The following is a 19222-nucleotide window of genomic DNA, read 5'->3' on the forward strand; positions in this document are numbered from 1 at the left end:
TGCTGCAGTTCCTGGGGTTGCAAAGAGTCGCACACGACTGAGCAACTGAACTTAACTGATGAATTTTAGGGTTATTTGTTCTAGTTCCATGAATAGAGGGCTTCCCCAGTGGCTCAGCAGTAAAGAATACCCCTGCAATGTAGGAGATGTGAGTTCAATCCCTTGGTGGGGAAGATCCCCTGAAGAAGGAAATAGAAACCCACTCCAGTATTCCTGTCTGGAAAATTCCATGAACAGAGGAGCCTGGCCAGCTACAGTTCATGGGATTGCAAAGAGTGGGCCATGACTGACCACACACACTTCATGAATAGAACAAATGTCATGGGTAATTTGATAGGATTCACATTAAATCTGTGAATTGCTTTAGGTAATATAATTTTAACTGTCTTCTTCCAATCTGAGAACATGGGATACCTTTCTATTTCTTTGACTCATCTTCAGTTTATTAATGTTTTATAGTTCTCAACATATAAGTCTTTCACCTCCTTGGTCTGGTTTGTTCCTAAGTATTTTATTGTTTAGAGTTAGATTTTGAAAGGTATTGATTTTTAAATTCCATTTCTGGTATTTCATTGTTGGTGTAAAGAAATGCAACCAATTTCTGTATGTCAGTCTTGCATCCTGCTACCTTTCTGAATTTATCAGTTTTGATGGTTTGTGTGTGAAGTCTTTAGGGTTTTCTCTATATGATATCATATCATCTGCATACAATGACAGTTTTACCTCTTGTCTTCTAATTTGGATACCTTTTATTTCTTCTTCCTTTTTTTTTTTTTTTTTTTTTTTTTTTTTTGTCTGATTGCTGTGACTAGGACCTCCAGTTCTATGTCAAATAGAAGAGGTGAGAGCGGGCATCCTTGACTTGTTTCAGAGTTTAACAAGAAGGTTTTCAGCTTTTCACTGTAGAGTATTGTATTGGTTGTGGGTTTTTCATAAGTATTTTTTATTATTTACAGATATGTTCTGTCTATACCCACTTTGGTAATTTTTTTTATCATGAATTGGTGTTGAATTATGTCATGCTTTTTCTGCATCTATTGAGATGATCATGTGGTTTTTGTCTTTTGTTTTGCTAGTGCATCTCACTGACTTGCATATGTTGAACTATCCTTGATGAACTTGGGATGAATCCCACTTGGTCATGGTGTATGACCTTTTTAATGTGTTGCTGGTTTAGCTGGCTATTGTTGAGAATTTTTGCATCTATATTCATCAAAGATACAGGCCTGTAATATTTTATTTTTTAGTGAAGTCTTGTCTAGTTTTGGAATCAGGGTAATGATGGTTTCATAGAATGTCCTTGGGTGTATTCCCTCATCTTCAGTTTTTTGAGAAGGATTAGTATCAATTCTTCTTTATTTGTTGGAACTCACCTGTGATGCCATCTGGTCCTGGACTTTTGTTTGTGGGGAGCTTTTAAATTACTCATTCTATTTCACTTCTAGTGATCAGTCTGTTCAAATTATCTATTTCTTCTTGATTCAATTTTGATGGACTGTATGTTTCTAGAAACTTATCAATTTCTTCTAGGTTGTCAAATTTGTTGACCTATAAATTATTCATAGTATTCCCTATGGTTTTATGTATTTCTGCAGGATTGGTTGAGATTTCTCCTTTTTCACTTCTTATCTTTATTCGAGTTCTCTCTCTTTTCTTTGTGAGCCTAGCCAGAGGTTTGTCAATCTTGTTTATCCTTTCAAAAAACCAGCTCTTGGTTTTATGGATTTTTTTCCTGTTGTTTTTTAATCTATTTAATTTCTCTCCGATCTTTATTTTCTTCCTTCTACTGACTTTTGGTTTTGTTTGTACTTCCTTTTCTAATTCTTTTTTTTAAATTTTATTTTATTTAACTTTACAATATTGTATTGGTTTTGCCATATATTTTAAGTGGTAAGTTAGGTTATTTATTTGAAATTTTTCTTGTTGTTTGATGAAGGCCTGCATTGCTATGAACTTCCTTCTAAGAAATATTTCCATAAGCTTCTGATAGATGCTCTATGGTTGTGTTTTCATTGTCATTTTTCTCAAGGTATTTTTATTTTCTCTTTGATTTCATTGTTGATCTATTGTGGTATTTTTAGTAGTATGTTCTTTAATCTCCACGTAATTGTTTTTTCTCGATAATGTCTATATTCTTAAGTTTTCTAGACTTATTTTGTACCCTAGTATGTATACCACATCTTCTTTATCCATTCATCTGTCAGTGGAGTTGTTTCATGTCTTGGCCATTGTGAATAGTACTGCTATGAACATTGGTGTACGTGTGTCTTTTGGAGTCTTAACTGTTTTGAAGAGGATTGGTCAGCTTTCTGTACATTGTCCCTCAGTTTAGGTTGGTCTGATGTCTTCTTATGATCAGAATGAGGGAACAAGCATACTCAGAAGGGCTGTGCCGTCACTTCTCTGTGCATCACATCAAGGGATGTGTGATGTCAGTATGTCTTGTTGCTGGTAGTGTTAACTTTAACCACTTAATTAAATGGTTTTCTGGGCTTCTCCACTGTAAAATGACTGTTTCTCCCTTGTTAACTAATACATTGTTTAAAGAAGATAATTTGAAACTCTACAAATATCCTCATTCTCCTCTAACTTTGTTCAATAATTTTAGCATCTACCAGTGGGTTGTTGTTCAGTTGCTTAGTCATGTCTGACTCTTTGCAACCCCATGGACTGCAGCAAGCCAGGCTTCCCTGTCTTTCACTATCTCCCAGAGTTTTCTCAAACTCATATCCATTGAGTTGATGATGCCATCCAACCATCTCATCCTCTGCCACCCACTTTTCCTGCCTTCAATCTTCCCCAGCATCAGGATCTTTTCACATGAGTCAGTTCTTTGCATCAGGTGACCAAAGATTTGGAGTTTCAGCTTCAGCATCAGTCCTTCCAGTGAATATTCAGGACTGATTTCCTATAGGACTGACTGGTTGGATCTCCTTGCAGTCCAAGGGACTCTCAAGAGTCTTCTCCAACACCACAGTTGAAAAGCATCAATTCTTCAATGCTCAGCCATCCTTATGGCCCAGCTCTCATAGTCATACATGACTACTGGAAAAACCATAGTTTGACTGTATAGACCTTTGCTGGCAAAGGGATGTCTCTCTCTCTATTTTTTAATACGCTGTCTAGGTTTGTCATAGCTTTTTTTCCAAGGAGCAAGCATCTTTTAATTTCATGGCTTCAGTCACTGTCTGTAGTGATTTTGGAGCCCATGAAAATAAAGTCTGTTACTGTTTCTATTTTTTTCCCATCTATTTCCCATGAAGTGATGGGACTGGCTGATGTGATATTAGTTTTTGGACTGTAGCCCACCAGGCTCTGCTGTCCATGGGATTCTCCAGGCAAGAATATTGGAGTAGGTTGCCATGCCCTCCTCCAGGCGCTCTTCCTGACCCAGGGATCAAACCTGCATCTCTATGTCTCCTGCATTGGGAGGCACATTCTTGACCACTAGTGCCACCTGGGAAACTCCTAACATGTGCAATCTTAATTTCTGTTTCTCTCTTCGGCATTTATTACTTGGAATTATTTTGTAAGGAAGAGCTGACCCTTCTCTTCCAAATATTTATTTTAAATTATTTATATCAGTATGAACTTATGGGTATTCACTTTATTCCATGGATCCTAATATATAGTACCTTTGGTACTTTTGTTGTTCTAACTGTTCCAGCTGTCTACTGGAAGGTTGATTTTTGTGTCCTTTCAACATGCCCCATCCTTTTTTGAGCACTTCCTTATTTGGAGTACTACAAGATAAGATAGTCCAGAGTCATCTTGAATTTTCCATCTCCCAGTTCTCTCTATAATTTCTCCATTGTAGCTATGCATTTTTAGTTAACAAACAAATAGACAAAAAACAGAAAAACCCTCAAGCCCAGGAAGTTGATGTTTCTTAGGCATATACTATGGGCTAGTATGGTCATAGGTGCTTTGCATGCATCATCCTCTTAATCTTCATTTTTATTTTTTTTTAATTCTGAGTTATAAATTTTTTAACTCTGAGTTATTTTATAATGAGTTATAAAAATAACTCATTTTTTATATAAAAATATATTTATATTTTTTAATGGTATAGTTTTGTCTTTTCAAGAGGATAAACTATTGCTTAGAGAAGTTAAATGTTAAGTGCATTGTTCAGTTTTCTCCAGCAAGCATTCTAGTCTAGGTCTGTTGGATTCCAGCATTCATGTTCTTTCCACTGGATAAAGAATTACGTCAGAAGCAAAATGAAACTTGGACTTTATTCACCTCAGCTTCCTCCACCCCATTTCAAAGGCAAGGAACTGGGGTCTATAAAGAGAAGATCAAGCCTTCTTTAAGACCCAGAACTTGATGGGAGAAATTAATGCAATACCCTGATCTCTGGCACTTAGCCCAGTAGTATTTCTTTACATTGCAGTGAGTATAATTCTTCCCAGATGATGGTCATTGGTAAAATGACCAACAAGTTCACTTTATTATTGAAACTCCTTTGCTTAGCTTATGGTCAAATATTTCCCATTGTGTTTGCCAACAACCATGATTGGGATTTTTGAGCCCAAGTGAACATTTTAGTAGGTCAAAAAATAATGAATCAGAGAAAGAGCTGAACAATAGCCCCTCATATTATCAAATATCTTCTTTGTAAGTGATGTTGCCACTTTAACTCCCACAGTATCTCTTTGGCAATATAAATGCATTTGAAAATGGTATTTTTTGAAGAAAACCAAATTATTAACTTTTTCCTTCTCAACTATGATGTTTTTAAGAAGACTTAGAAAACCAGAAAATTCCTAAAAGTACCTCTAGAAAACTATAATTATGCTCAGAGGGAAAACAAGTTACCACATCAATATTTATACCGTAACTTAAGAGGTTCCCTTGAAAACAGAAAGTAAGAACAATGAAGCCCAAGCAATTATCTCAATTCACCACAGTTAAAATACAGATATTACAGAAGACATAACCCGCTAAAACTAAAGTGTCTTCTTACACAACTGAGGTGACTTCTGGTTATATTGGAGACACTGAAGAAGGGACCCTGGAACAGCATTTTGGCTTTAAATAGAACAGAACTATAGGTTAACTAAATGGAAGTCTTGCTCAACAAACTTGCATCTTGCTTGTGCTAGAAACAGTATTCAGGTAGTGGCTCCAACTTCACCTTTTCTCATTTTCCCTTCAAGCTGTGTCTGCACCCCCATAGATTCCAAGCCATCTGCAAAGTTTGTGTATGCTGTTAAAAATATACTTTCTATAGAGACAGTTCAATTTAAAAGTGTTTAAAATATAGATAAGATTCTGCAAATCCTGTAAAGCTAACAGAATCTTTGGTAAAGGAGCCTTTACACCCGTGGAACCCAGAGAGCTCCTTTATGATATTCTTTTTTTTTTTTTTTTTTTCTTAAGACATACAGACCTTTCTTTTTTTAATTTTAATTTTATTTTTTTTTTAAATAAAAGCATTTTCTATTGGGGTATAGTTGATTAAAAATGTGATCATTTCAGGTCAACAGTGAAAGGACTGAGCCATACATATACACGTATTCATTCCCCTCTCCCCAAACAGTCCTCTTATCCATACTGGCACATAACATTGAGCAGAGGCCCATGTGCTATAGAATAGGTCTTTGTTGGTTATCCCATTTTAAATACAGCATTGTGTACCTGACCTTCCTAGGGTCCCTAACTATCTTTCTTCTTCCCTGTCTGACTTACTTCACTCAGTATGATACTATCTAGGACAATCCATGTTGCTGCAAATGGTATTATTTCATTCTGTTTCAGTTCAGTCGCTCAGTCGTGTCTGACTCTGCGACTCCATGAATCGCAGCACGCCACGCCTCCCTGTCCATCCCCAAGTCCCGGAGTTCACTAAAACTCATGTCCATTGAGTCAGTGATGCCATCCAGCCATCTCATACTCTGTCATCCCCTTCTCCTCCTGCCCCCAATCCCACCCAGCATCAGAGTCTTCTCCAATGAGTCAACTCTTCGCATGAGGTAGCCAAAGTATTGGAGTTTCAGCTTTAGCATCAGTCCTTCCAATGAACACCCAGGACTGATCTCCTTTAGAATGGACTGGTTGGAACTCTTTGCAGTCCAAGGGACTCTCAAGAGTCTCTCCAGCACTACAGCTCAAAAGAATCAATTCTTTGGCACTCAGCTTTCTTCACAGTCCAACTCTCACATGCATACATGACCAATGGAAAAACCATAGCCTTGACTAGACGGACCTTTGTTGGCAAAGTAATGTCTCTGCTTTTGAATATGCTATCTAGGTTGGTCATAACTTTCCTTCCAAGGAGTAAGCATCTTTTAATTTCATGGCTGCAATCACCATCTGCAGTGATTTGGGGGCCCAAAAAAATAAAGTCTGACACTGTTTCCACTGTTTCCCCATCTATTTCCCATGAAGTGATGGGACCAGATGCCATGATCTTCATTTTCTGAATGTTGAGCTTTAAGCCAACTTTTTCACTCTCCTCTTTCACTTTCATCAAGAGGCTTTTTAGTTCCTCTTCACTTTCTGAAATAAGGGTGGTGCCATCTGCATATCTGAGGTTATTGATATTTGTCCCGGAAATCTTGATTCCAGCTTGTGCTTCTTCCAGCCAAGCGTTTCTCATGATGTACTCTGCATAGAAGTTAAATAAACAGGGTGACAATATACAGCCCTGACATACTCCTTTTCCTGTTTGGAACTAGTCTGTTCCATGTCCAGTTCTAACTGTTGCTTACTGACCTGCATACAGATTTCTCAAGAGGCAGGTCAGGTGGTCTGCTATTCCCATCTCTTTTAGAATTTTCCACAGTTTATTGTGACCACACAGTCAAAGGCTTTTGCATAGTCAATGCAGAATTATATGTTTTTCTGGAACTCTCTTGCTTTTTCCATGATCCAGCGGATGTTGGCAATTTGATCTCTGGTTCCTCTGCCTTTTCTAAAACCAGCTTGAACATCTGGAATTTCACGGTTCACATATTGCTGAAGCCTGGCTTGGAGAGTTTTGAGCATTACTTTACTAGCATGTGAGATGAGTGCAATTGTGCAGTAGTTTGAGCATTCTTTGGCATTGCCTTTCTTTGGAATTGGAATGAAAACTGACCTTTTCCAGTCCTGTGGGCACTGCTGAGTTTTCCAAATTTGCTGGCATATTGAGTGCAGCACTTTCACAGCATCATCTTTGAGGATTTGAAATAGCTCAACTGGCATTCCAAAACTTGCACTAGCTTTGTCCATAGTGATGCTTTCTAAGGCCCACTTGACTTCACATTCCAGGATGTCTGGCTCTAGGTGAGTGATCACACCATCGTGATTATCTTAGTCGCAAAGATCTTTTTTGTACTGCCTTCTGTGTATTCTTGCCACCTGTTAATATCTTCTGCTTCTGTTAGGTCCATACCATTTCTGTCCTTTATCGAGCCATCTTTGCATGAAATGTTCCCTTGTATCTCTAATTTTCTTGAAGAGATCTCTAGTCTTTCCCATTCTGCTGTTTTCCTCTATTTCTTTGCATTGATTGCTGAGGAAGCCTTTCTTATCTCTTCTTGCTATTCTTTGGAACTCGGCATTCAGATGCTTATATCTTTCTTTTTCTCCTTTGCTTTTTGGTTCTCTTTTTTTCCCCGCTATTTGTTAAGGCCTCCCCAGACAGCCATTTTGCTTTTTTGCATTTCTTTTCCATGGGGATGGTCTTGATCCCTCTCTCCTGTACAATGTCAGGAACCACAGTCCATAGTTCATCAGGCACTCTATCAGATCTAGGCCCTTCAATCTATTTCTCACTTCCACTGTATAATCATAAGGGATTTGATTTAGGGCATACCTGAATGGTCTAGTGGTTTTCCCTACTTTCTTCAATTTAAGTCTGAATTTGGCAATAAGGAGTTCATGATCTGAGCCACAGTCAGCTCCCAGTCTTGTTTTTGCTGACTGTATAGAGCTTCTCCATCTTTGGCTGAAAAGAAGATAATCAATCTGATTTCGGTATTGTCCATCTGGTGATGTCCATGTGTAGAATCTTCTCTTGTGTTGTTGGAAGAGGGTGTTTGCTATGACCAGTGCGTTCTCTTGGCAAAAGTCTATTAAGCTTTGCCCTGCTTCATTCCATATTCCAAGGCCAAATTTGCCTGTTACCCCAGGTGTTTCTTGACTTCCCACTTTTGCATTCCAGTCCCCTATAATGAAAAGGACATCTTTTTTGGGTGTTAGTGCTAAAAGGTCTTTTAGGTCTTCATAGCACCATTCAACTTCAGCTTCTTCAGCATTACTGGTTGGGGCATAGACTTGGATTACTGTGATATTGAATGGTTTGCCTTGGAAATGAACAGAGATCATTCTGTCATTTTTGAGATTGCATCCAAGTACTGCATTTCAGACTCTTTTGTTGACTATGATGGCTACTCCATTTCTTCTAAGGGATTCCTGCCCACGGTAGTAGATATAATGGTCATCTGAGTTAAATTCACCCATTCCAGTCCACTTTAGTTCACTGATTCCTAGAATGTTGACGTTCAGTCTTGCCATCTCCTGTTTGACCAATTCCAATTTGTCAGGTCCATTTGTCATGGACCTGACATTCCAGGTTCCTATGCAATATTGCTCTTTACAGCATCGGACCTTGCTTCTATCACCAGTCACATCCACAGCTGGGTATTGTTTTTGCTTTGGCTCCATCCATTCATTCTTTCTGGAGTTATTTCTCCACTGATCTCCAGTAGCATATTGGGCCCCTAAAGACGCTTACTCCTTGGAAGGAAAGTTATGACCAACCTAGATAGCATATTCTGGAGAAGGCAATGGCAACCCACTCCAGTACTCTTGCCTGGAAAATCCCTTGGACAGAGGAGCCTGGTGGGCTGCAGTCCATGGGGTCGCTAAGAGTCAGGAATGACTGAGCGACTTCACTTTCACTTTTCACTTTTATGCATTGGAGAAGGAAATGGCAACCCACTCCAGTGTTCTTGCCTGGAGAATCCCAGGGACAGAGGAGCCTAGTCGGCTGCCATCTATGGGGTCGCACAGAGTTGGACACGACTGAAGTGACTTAGCAGCAGCAGCAGCAGATAGCATGTTCAAAAGCAGAGACATTACTTTGCCAACAAAGGTCCGTCTAGTCAAGGCTATGGTTTTTCCAGTGGTCATGTATGGATGTGAGAGTTGGACTGTGAAGAAGGCTGAGCACCGAAGAATTGATGCTTTTGAACTGTGGTGTTGGAGAAGACTCTTGAGAGTCCCTTGGACTGCAAGGAGATCCAACCAGTCCATTCTGAAGGAAATCAGCCCTGGGATTTCTTTGCAGGGAATGATGCTGAAGCTGAAACTCCAGTACTTTGGCCACCTCATGTGAAGAACTGACTCATTGGAAAAGACTCTGATGCTGGGAGGGATTGGGGGCAGGAGGAGAAGGGGATGACAGAGGATGAGATGGCTGGATGGCATCACTGACTCGATGGACGTGAGTCTGAGTCAACTCCGGGAGTTGGTGATGGACAGGGAGGCCTGGCATGCTGCAATTCATGGGGTCACAAAGAGTCGGACACGACTGAGCGACAGAACTTAACTGAACTGACCTGGGGAGTTCCTCTTTCAGTATCCTATCATTTTGCCTTTTCATACTGTTTATGGGGTTCTCAAGGCAAGAATACTGAAGTGGTTTGCCATTCCCTTCTCCAGTGGACCATCTTCTCTCTGCCCTGTCCACCATGACCCGTCCGTCTTGGGTGGCCCCACAGGGCATGGCTTAGGTTCATTGAGTTAGACAAGGCTGTGGTCTGTGTGATCAGATTGACTAGTTTTCTGTGATTATGGTTTCAGTGTGTCTGCCCTCTCCCAACACCTACCGTCTTACTTGGATTTCTTTTACCTTGGACGTGGGGTATCTCTTCATGGCTGCTCCAGCAAAGCACAGCTGCTGCTCCTTACCTTGGACGAGGGGTATCTCCTCATGGCTGCCCCTCCTGAACCTCCATAGTGTACTCCATAGTGGCTGTACCAATTTACATTCCCACCAACAGTGCAGGAGGGTTCCCTTCTCTCCACACCCTGTTCAGCATTTGTTGTCTGTGGATTCTTTGATGATAGCTATTCTGACCAGTGTGAGGTGATATCTCATTGTAGTTTTGACTTGCATTTCTCTAATAACTAGCAGTATTGAACATCTTTTCATGTGCCTATTGGCCATCTGTATGTCCTCTTTAGAGAAATGTCTATTCAGGTCTTCTGCCCATTTTTTAATTTCTCCTTTGATTTCTTCAGTGATCCAGTGGTTCTTTAGTATCATGTTGTTTAGCCTACATATGTTTGTGTTTCTTAAAGTTTTTTCTTGTAGTTTATTTCTAATCTCAGAGTGTTGTGATTTGAAAAGATGCTTGATATTATTTCAGTCTTCTTAAATTTACCAAGGCCCACTGTGTGGCCCAGCATGTGGTCAATTCCATGTGTACTTGAGATAAATGTGTAGTCTATTGCTTTTGGATGGATGCTCTATAAATATCAATTAAGTCCAACTCATCTAAAAGTGTCATTTAAGGCCTGTTTTTCCTTATTGATTTTCTGTCTGGATGATCTGTCCATTGATGAAAGTGAGGTATTAAAGTCCCTCAGTATTATTGTGCTACTGTCAATTTCTCCCTTTATGTTTGTTAGTATTTGCCTTATATGTTGTGGTACTCCTATGTTGGATGTATATATATTTGTTATATCTTTTTTTTTTTTTTTAACTGAATCCTTGATTGTTGTGTAGTGTCCTTCTTTGTCTCATAACAGTGTTTGTTTTAAAGTCTATTTTGCCTAATATCAGTATTGCTACTCCAGCTTTGTTATTGTTTCCATTTGCATGAAATACCTTCTCCCATTCCCTTACTTTCAGTCTGTAAGTGTCCATAGGTCTGGGTAGATCTCCTGTAGACAACTTATATATGGGTCTCGTTTTTGTATCCACCCAACCAGTCTGTGTCTTTTGGTTGGCGCTTTTAATACATTTATGGTAATTATTGATATATATGATCCTGTTACCATTTTGTTAATTGTTTGGGGTTTATTTTTTGTAGATCTTTTCTGTGTCCTGCCTAGATAAGTTTCTTTAGCATTTGTTGTAAAACTGGTTTACTGGTGCTGAATTCTCTTAACTTTTGCTTGTCTGGAAAGCTTTTGATTTCTCCATCAAATCTGAGTAAGAGTCTTGCTGGGTAGAATATTCTTAGTTGTAGGTTCTTCCCTTTCATCATCAGGCTTCCCTGGTGGCTCAGATGGTAAAGCGTCTGCCTACAATGTGGGAGACTCGGGGTTCGATCCCTGGGTTGGGAAGATCTCCTGGAGAAGGAAATGGCAACCCACTCCAGTACTCTTGCCTGGAAAATCCCATGGACAGAGGAGCCTGGTAGGCTACAGTCTATGGGGTTGCAAAGAGTCGGACAGGACTTCACTTTCACTTTCACTTTCATCCCTTGGAATATATCCTGCCAATCCCTTCTGGCTTGTAGAGTTTGTGTTGAGAAGTCAGCTGATAACCTTTTGGGTTTTCCTTTGTATGTTGTCTTTTTTCCCTTGTTGCTTTTAAAAATTTGTCTTTAGTTTTTATCAGTCTGATAACTATGTGTCTCAGTGTGTTCCTCCTTGGGTTTATCCTGCCTGGGACTCTCTGTCCTTTTGGACTTGTTTGACTATTTCCTGTCCCATGTTGGGGAAGTTGTAGCTATTATCTCCTCAGATATTTTCTCGGGTCCTTTCTCTCTCTCTTCTTCTTCTTCTGAGACCCCTATAATGCAAATAGTGCTATGTGTAATGTTGTCCCAAAGGTCTGACTTCATTTCTTTTCATTCTTTTTTCTATATTCTGTTTTGTAACATTGATTTCCACCGTTCTGTCTTCCAGGTCACTTATCCATTCTTTCTACCTCAGTTATTTTGCTATGGATTCTTTCTAGTGTATTGTTCATCTGTTTGTTTGTTCTTTAGTTCTTCTTGGTCTTTGGTAAACATTTCTTGCATCTTCTCCATTCATTTTCCAAGATCCTGGATAATTTTCACTATCATTATTCTGAATTGTTTTTCTGGGAGATTGCCTATATCCACTTAATTTAGTTGTTTTTTTCTGGGGATTTATCTTGTTCCTTCATCTGGGACATAATCCTTTTTCTTTTATTTTGGACTCTCCTGGTGGCTTAGAAGGTAAAGGTAAAGGTCTGCCTACAATGTGGGAGACTCGGGGCTCAATCCCTGTTTTGGGAAGATCTCCTGGAGAAGGAAATGGCAACCCACTCCAGTATTCTTGCCTGGAAAATCCCATGGATGGAGGAACCTGGTAGGCTACAGTCCATGGGATCCCAAAGAGTCAGACTGAGTGACTTCACTTTCACTTTATCTTGGTCCTTCATCTGGGACATAATCCTGTTTCTTTTATTTTGGGTAGCTTTCTGTGATTGTGATATTAGTTTTGGAGGCTGATGGGATTGTAGTACTTATTTCTTCTGTCTGCCCTCTGGTAGATAAAGATAAGAAGCTTGTGCAAGCTTCCTGTTGGGAGGAACTGGCTGTGGGGAAAACTGGGTCTTGCTCTGGTGGGCAGGGCTGAGCTCAGTAAAACTTTGATCCAGTTATCTGCTGATGGCTGGGGCTGCACTCCCTTCTTGTCGTTTGGCCTGAGGCCACCCAGTACTGGAGTCTAAAGGTTCTATGGTAGGGCTATTGTTGACCTCCAGGAGGATTTATGCTGACACACATCTCCCAGGACTGCTGCTCCCAGTGCTCCTCTCCTCGTGGTGGGCCACTGCCAACCCATGCCCCTGCAGGAGATGCTCAAACACTCACAGGTAAGTCTGGCTCAGTCTCCTGTGGGGTCACTACTCCTTTTCCCTGGGTCGTGATGCACACAAGATTTTGCTTGTGCCTTCCAAGAGTCTGTTTTCCCCCCGGTAGCCTTCAAAGTCAGATTCCCTAGGGATTCCCAGTCCCTTGGCTGGATCCCCAGACTGGAGAGCCTGATGTGGGGCCTAGATCCTTCCCAACAGTGAGATAACTTCTTTGGTATTACTGTTCTCCTGTTTGTGGGTCACCCACTGATGAGTATAGGATTTGATTTCATCATAATCGTGCCTACCACTTTGTTGTGGCTTCTCCTTTGTCCTTGGATGTGGCATATCTTTTTTCGATGGGCTCCAGTATCTTCCTGTTGATGGTTGTTCAACAGCTAGTTGCAATCGTGGTGCTCTGGCAGGAGATGAGTGCATGTCATTTAACCACAGACCTTTCTTTTTAACATATTATTTGTTTGTTTTTGGTTGCACTGGGTCTCTGTTGCTGCAGTGAGCCTTCCCTAGTTGTGGTGCATGGGCTTCTCATTGTGGTGGCTTGTCTTATTGTGAAGCATGGGCTCTAGGTTGCACAGGTTCAGTAGTTGCAGCACACTGAATTAGTCGCTCCAAGGTATGTGGGATCTTCCTGGGCCAGGGGATCAAACCAGTGTCCCCATTGTTGGCAGGCAGACTTTTAGCCACTGGACCACCAGGGAAATCCTGTGGTATTCTTCAAAAAGTGTATGTTCCAAACTGTTGGTAGCTTGCGTCTCTCATATACCTGAAGAGGAAAGATTGGGTGCAGGGGATTGATTTCATAATGTAAAAGTCATTGGATTTTGATAGAATAGAACAGAGGTCAGAAACTACAGCCTTTCAGGCCAAATCCCGCCCAACACACATGTTATGAGGTAAATTTTGTCTCCTTGCCAATTTGTGTGTTGAAACTCTTTGCCTCAACATTGATGGCATTTGGACGTGGGGACTTTGAGAGGTAATTAGAATTAGATGAGATCATGGAGATAGGGCCCTGGTCAGATGGGATTGCTCTCCTTATAAGAGAGATGCCCTCTGTGTACCCACAGAGGAAGGGCCATATGAAGACAGAGCTGTCTTCAAACCAGGAAGAGGGTTCTTGCCAGAAATCTAATTTTCTTGCACCTAGATCTTAACCTTCCAGCCTCAGAATTGTGAAAAAGTAAATTTCTATTGTTTAAGCTATGAATTCTCGGGCATTTTGTTATGGCAACCCAAGTAGAGTAATACAGCCCGTTTCTGTAAATGAAGTTTTATGGGAACACAGCCACACCCATATGTTCACATACTACTCTCTCTAGCAGCTTCTGTGATGGAATATCAGAAATGAGTCATTGTGACAGATTATTTGACCTGAAAAAGGCGAAATGTTTACTATCTAACCCATTAAAAAAAAGGGTGCCAACCTCTGGAATAGAAACTTACCATATACACGGACTTCCCTGATGGTTCTAATGATTAAGACTCCATGGTTCCACTGCAGGAGGTGCAGGTTTGATCCCTGGTTGAGGAACTAAGATCCCATGTGCCATGCAGCATGACCAAAAAAACAAGGAAACTTACCATACACAGCATAGGTTTTGAACAGGAAAAACCATCCCCGTGAGATATAAAAGGGTCAAATGGAAGAAACTGCCTTAGTGGACAGTGAACAAACCAGCACTGGCCTGACCATCTCCAGGAATGTCCAGGATGTCCAACCCAAACCCTTTGAGCAGGGTCACCTCGCACACAAGCTGAGTGGTTGATGGTGAACATTCCTGCCCTCAGTGGTTGAAGTCCTTGGGGGGAGCCTGTCCTCTCCTGAGGCTGTTACGACAGGTCAGTAGTCATGACAGTGGGGTAGAAAGGGAGAGAGTGTCACAGAACAGCATGGTAAGCAATGAAGCAGCAGCCAGCTTGTCTCTCCATGGCTGTGGACCCACAGGGCATCAGAGGCTTCCTTGCTGCAGAGCAGAGTGGAAGCAGGTGTGGGATACAGGATGAAATCTTTGCTGATAGTGAAAAGACGTCTCCATGGGTAAGATCCATTGTGCATCGAGAGTCTGCACGTGCTCTCTCCCTCCCCAAAGTGGCAATTAGGAAGTTCCGACACCAGTGTCAGAATCCTCTGGGGTTGGTTCTGGGAATCCGTGCTTTTAAGGCATGCCCAGGTAATTCTTCTGCACCTTGATGTCTGTGAACTATTGGGTGAGCAGTTCCCACCTGCTGGAGTACTAGCACTGTTCCTACCCAGGAGTGGGCATCTCTATGACCAGCCCCTAAGTGAAGAATCTTGATGAAGGAGAACCCCAATCAAAGGCACAACATGAGCAGTTCAGTACACAAAAGAGTTTTTGTACCTGTGTGCCATCAGCCAGATCAGCCTTGAGGTTTCTGAGTCAGAATGCCAGCCAGGGAACCTCGTTCTAAGGCTCAGTACTGTAGAATTCCATGGCTGAGACCACCGCGGGGCTGGACTGACTTCAAGCAGAGTTCTTCCAGGTGCCTTGTTTTCTGCTCGCTCAATCTGTGGGTGACCCAGCTGTGTTAGAAACAGGCAGAAAGAGCTGGACTCAAACACAAAGCAAACACCATCTTTCTTGTTCTTACCATGTAATCAATAATTCAACCCTGGAAAGCAAGCCTGACTCCTGATGAAGTGCTTGCTGCAAAGAAGACGACAGGGCCATCCACCAACTTCTAACACTTTTTTCTGTCTATCTTTCTCTCTCCCACCTTCTGTTGTACCTCTGCCCTGCCTTTGGTTTTCCTCCATCTGAATGCAAAATGAACATGTCTGCTAAAATGTGGTCCAAATAGAGTCAAAGAGGATGCCAGGATAGAGTGTTAGCAGCTATAGGAGAGAAGAGGCACTAGTTATTTTAAATGTCAGAGCAAAGCAGTAATTGAACTCAGGGTCCCCTTTGAGTGACGCACCAGAGTGTCACAGATCCAACAAGTGGCCACTTAGGTGAATTAAGGCTGTGAATCAGAAGATGCCCCATAGACAGACAATAACAACACCAACAACAGTAATAATAGCAGATGCAAACGCTTGCATAGTACTACTTTGTGCCAGGTGCTTCTCCAAGTGCCTTACACATAGTTCACTTAAGTTGGATCATTTCTAGTATCTGTAAAATCCACTGTGGAACAAATGTTTTGGTACCATCTATTTGAATGCATTTCAATCTCAATATATACAATACTTAGTTCCAGTGTGTAGGGTACAGAGGATCTAATTCCTTGTTCCTTATTTCCATGTTTTATGTTTTCAGCATAATTCTTGGAAGCATCATCTCCTTAAATGTTGGGTTTCATGAGCCCAGGAGAACAGGTACAATTGCTACAGTGGAATAAACTCTTCTAGGAGAAACCTCAGTATTTTATTTACTCTTGCCTTCCTCCCCTGGCATGCCTTTCATTCACGTTTTAAATATGATTAATACGAATGACTTCCCCAGGCAGAACAATTTATGTTATTTTTAAAAGAAGCATAACCACCCATCTAAATCCAAGAGCCCCTGGGAGGTCATCACCTCTCTGAAAGACTTAAAAGAGGATTAAAGATTTAAACGCTGGGTGTCTTGATTAATCTGGTGACAGTGGGTGGTGTGTTCCACATTTCTGGTCCACAGATTAGAGCTTGAGAAATGACTTGACTTTGGCAGAACATCTCTGCGCCCCATGGGGTAGAGCAGCTGGGAGCTGGCCCAAGCCGTGGTTGATGGACAGCCTTCTTCAAGCTGCCAAGCCTGCTAGCTCTGGGTCTGACTCCCCATTACCAAGTCATAAGCGTCTCACAGCCCTGTATCTGTATCAACCAAGGCCTAGAGGTGAGTTTTAGCTTTCAGTGCTGTTATCCAGACCTCACCAGCTGAATAAAATTTTGGTTCAACTAGTCAGAAAAGCACCCACTATTATGGGACCTCTGCTGCTGCTGCTGCTAAGTCGCTTCAGTCGTGTCCAACTCTGTGCGACCCCATAGATGGCAGCCCACCAGGCTCCCCCGTCCCTGGTATTCTCCAGGCAAGAACACTGGAGTGGGCTGCCATTTCCTTCTCCAAGGCATGAAAGTGAAAAGTGAAAGTGAAGTTGCTCAGTCGTGTCCGACTCTTAGCCAGCCCATGGACTGCAGCCCACCAGGCTCCTCCATCCATGGGATTTTCCAGGCAAGAGTACCGGAGTGGGTTGCCAGGCCCCCTTCAAATGATCCTCCTCTCTTCTGTTTTATCTTCTCCCCTTTCTCTTTACATTCTCTCTCTCTCTTTTTTTTTTTTTTTTCCTATTTTTCCTCCTTTCCTTCCTTCCTTCCTACCTTCCTTCTTCTTTTTCTTTCTTACTCTCTTTCTCCCTCTCTCCCTCAGTCCTCTGTCCATGGGATTCTCCAGGCAAGAATACTGGAGTGGGTTGCCATTTCCTCATCTAGAGAATTTTCCCAATGCAGGGATCAAACCTATGTCTCCTGCGTTGAAAGGTGAATTCTTTACCGTTAAGCACCTGGGAAGCCCCATTTCTTTCTCATTGAGCCCTTATGCACCAGTCACTGTTCTAAGTGCTGGAGCTATATTTTATTAATAAAACACATTAGTGGAATATGTATTGTATTAGAAGAGATTAAGAAAGAATTCATGCAGGAAATGTGCTTCCCTCAGCTGTCTGGAGAAGTCCCAAAACGCATCCCCGTCCTGCTGTTGGACATGTTGCCCTCGCCTGTGGCGGGCGGCTGCTGAAAGCTCCAGGACAGCTCTGAAGCTGCAGGGAAACCAGAGCTCTGGTGCCCTGGGCAGAACCTGTCTAAGGTTCCAGAGGAGCCCTGATTCCATGAGGCTGGGGTATATTCTATCCAGGATGGTGTACACGCCTGTCTGCCACCTAGGTGCCATATGCCATCATGTGCCTCAAATCTCGATGAGGTGGCTCACTCAATTTATACTTCTCAGTTCTGTCCATTTGTAACTAGAGATGCAATCCACGTGGGTGTATTCTCACCATAAAACATTTAAATATCATAAATATATCAAAAGTGCCTCCTGACTACCGGCCATCCCTAAAGGAATCACAGCTGTTCAGTGTATAGCCTGCTGGAACTCCTTGATTTTATTTGGAGATGTAAATGTGTACACTGAGCTATGCGTGCATGTGCACACACCACTATCGACTTGCTCCAAAAACACATATTGTTATTGCTTTGCATTTTTTTCTTACATAGAAGGTATATTTACATATCATTCTGGAACTCCTTTTTCTCATTGAGAACCAACAAGGTCACTATAGAGAGTAATTCAGTAATCACTATATTGAGCTCATTCAATGTAGGACTCTGTGGTTTCCTTTCAACGGTGCCTTAACTTCCCATAGTACAAATGTACCGCTTTCCTATGAAGAATGTGCATGTGTGAAAGTGTGCTTTATTTTGAAGGGTAAGTGCTGAGTAGTGGAACAGTGGGAATTGAACATTTTAAATTATTGTAGATGCTTCCAAATTGTTCTTATGCCAACGTATACTCCACCAGCCAGCTGTGAGTGCCCCTCTCTGGTTTAATTGCAGCCCCTCCTCATTTGGAGCCAGACCTGAGTTCATGGGATCTGGGTTAAAGGAAAAACAGAAAGACAGAGGCAAGTATTTTCTTCCCTGGAACCCTAAAACTTGGGCTCTGGGGCTGTCTGCTAGAGGGAGTGTGCATTCCTTGGCGCCCTCTGGTGGACAGAGCTGGGAAGGAACTTTGCTGCACTGGGAAGAAGTTCAGTTCAGTTCAGTCGCTCAGTTGTGTCGGACTCTGTGACTTCACTTTCACTTTTCACTTTCCTGCATTGGAGAAGGAAATGGCGACCCACTCCAGTGTTCTTGCCTGGAGAATCTCAGGGACGGTGGAGCCTGATGGGCTGCCGTCTATGGGGTCGCACAGAGTCGGACACGACTGAAGCGACTTAGCAGCAGCTGCGACCCCATGGACTGCAGCACGCCAGGCCTCCCTGTCCATTGCCAGCTCCTGGAGTTTACTCAAACTCATGTACATTGAGTCAGTGATGCCATCCAACCATCTCATCCTCTGTCGACCACTTCTCCTCCTGCCCTCAATCTTTCCCAGCATTAGGGTCTTTTCAAATGAGTCAGTTCTTCGCATCAGGTGGCCAAAGTATTGGAAATTCAGCTTCAGCATCAGTCCTTCCAATGAATATTCAGGACTGATTTCCTTTAGGGTGGACTGGTTGATCTCCTTGCAGTCCAAGGGACTCTCAAGTCTTCTCCAAAACCACAGTTCAAAAGCATCAATTCTTCGGCGTTCAGCTTTCTTTATAGTCCAACTCTCACATCCATACATGACTACTAGAAAAACCATAAATTTGACTAGATGGACCTTTGTTGGCACAAGGAAGAAGGCATGGGGTAAAATGCTTCTTGAGAGGAGGTGTTTATTTTAGAAGGTT

The 19222-nt window shown here is 41.9% G+C and overlaps 1 protein-coding gene across 3 annotated transcripts in view; it reads left to right on the forward strand.

Annotated features, from left to right (window-relative positions):
• LYPD1 (LY6/PLAUR domain containing 1) overlaps positions 1-19222 on the forward strand; it is a 67119-nt gene that overhangs the window by 24385 nt on the left and 23512 nt on the right. For 2 of the 3 annotated variants that reach the window (XM_044936215.2, XM_044936211.2), the window contains one exon: positions 12680-12790. The exons of the other annotated variant lie outside the window; for it this stretch is intronic. In XM_044936215.2, coding sequence (XP_044792150.1) covers positions 12680-12790 — 111 coding nt within the window. The remainder of the gene's footprint in view (positions 1-12679; positions 12791-19222) is intronic. 3 annotated transcript variants of the gene reach the window in all.

The sequence above is a fragment of the Bubalus bubalis genome, chromosome 2 (genome assembly GCF_019923935.1).
Source record: "Bubalus bubalis isolate 160015118507 breed Murrah chromosome 2, NDDB_SH_1, whole genome shotgun sequence".
In the NCBI taxonomy this organism is placed as follows: Eukaryota; Metazoa; Chordata; class Mammalia; order Artiodactyla; family Bovidae; genus Bubalus; species Bubalus bubalis.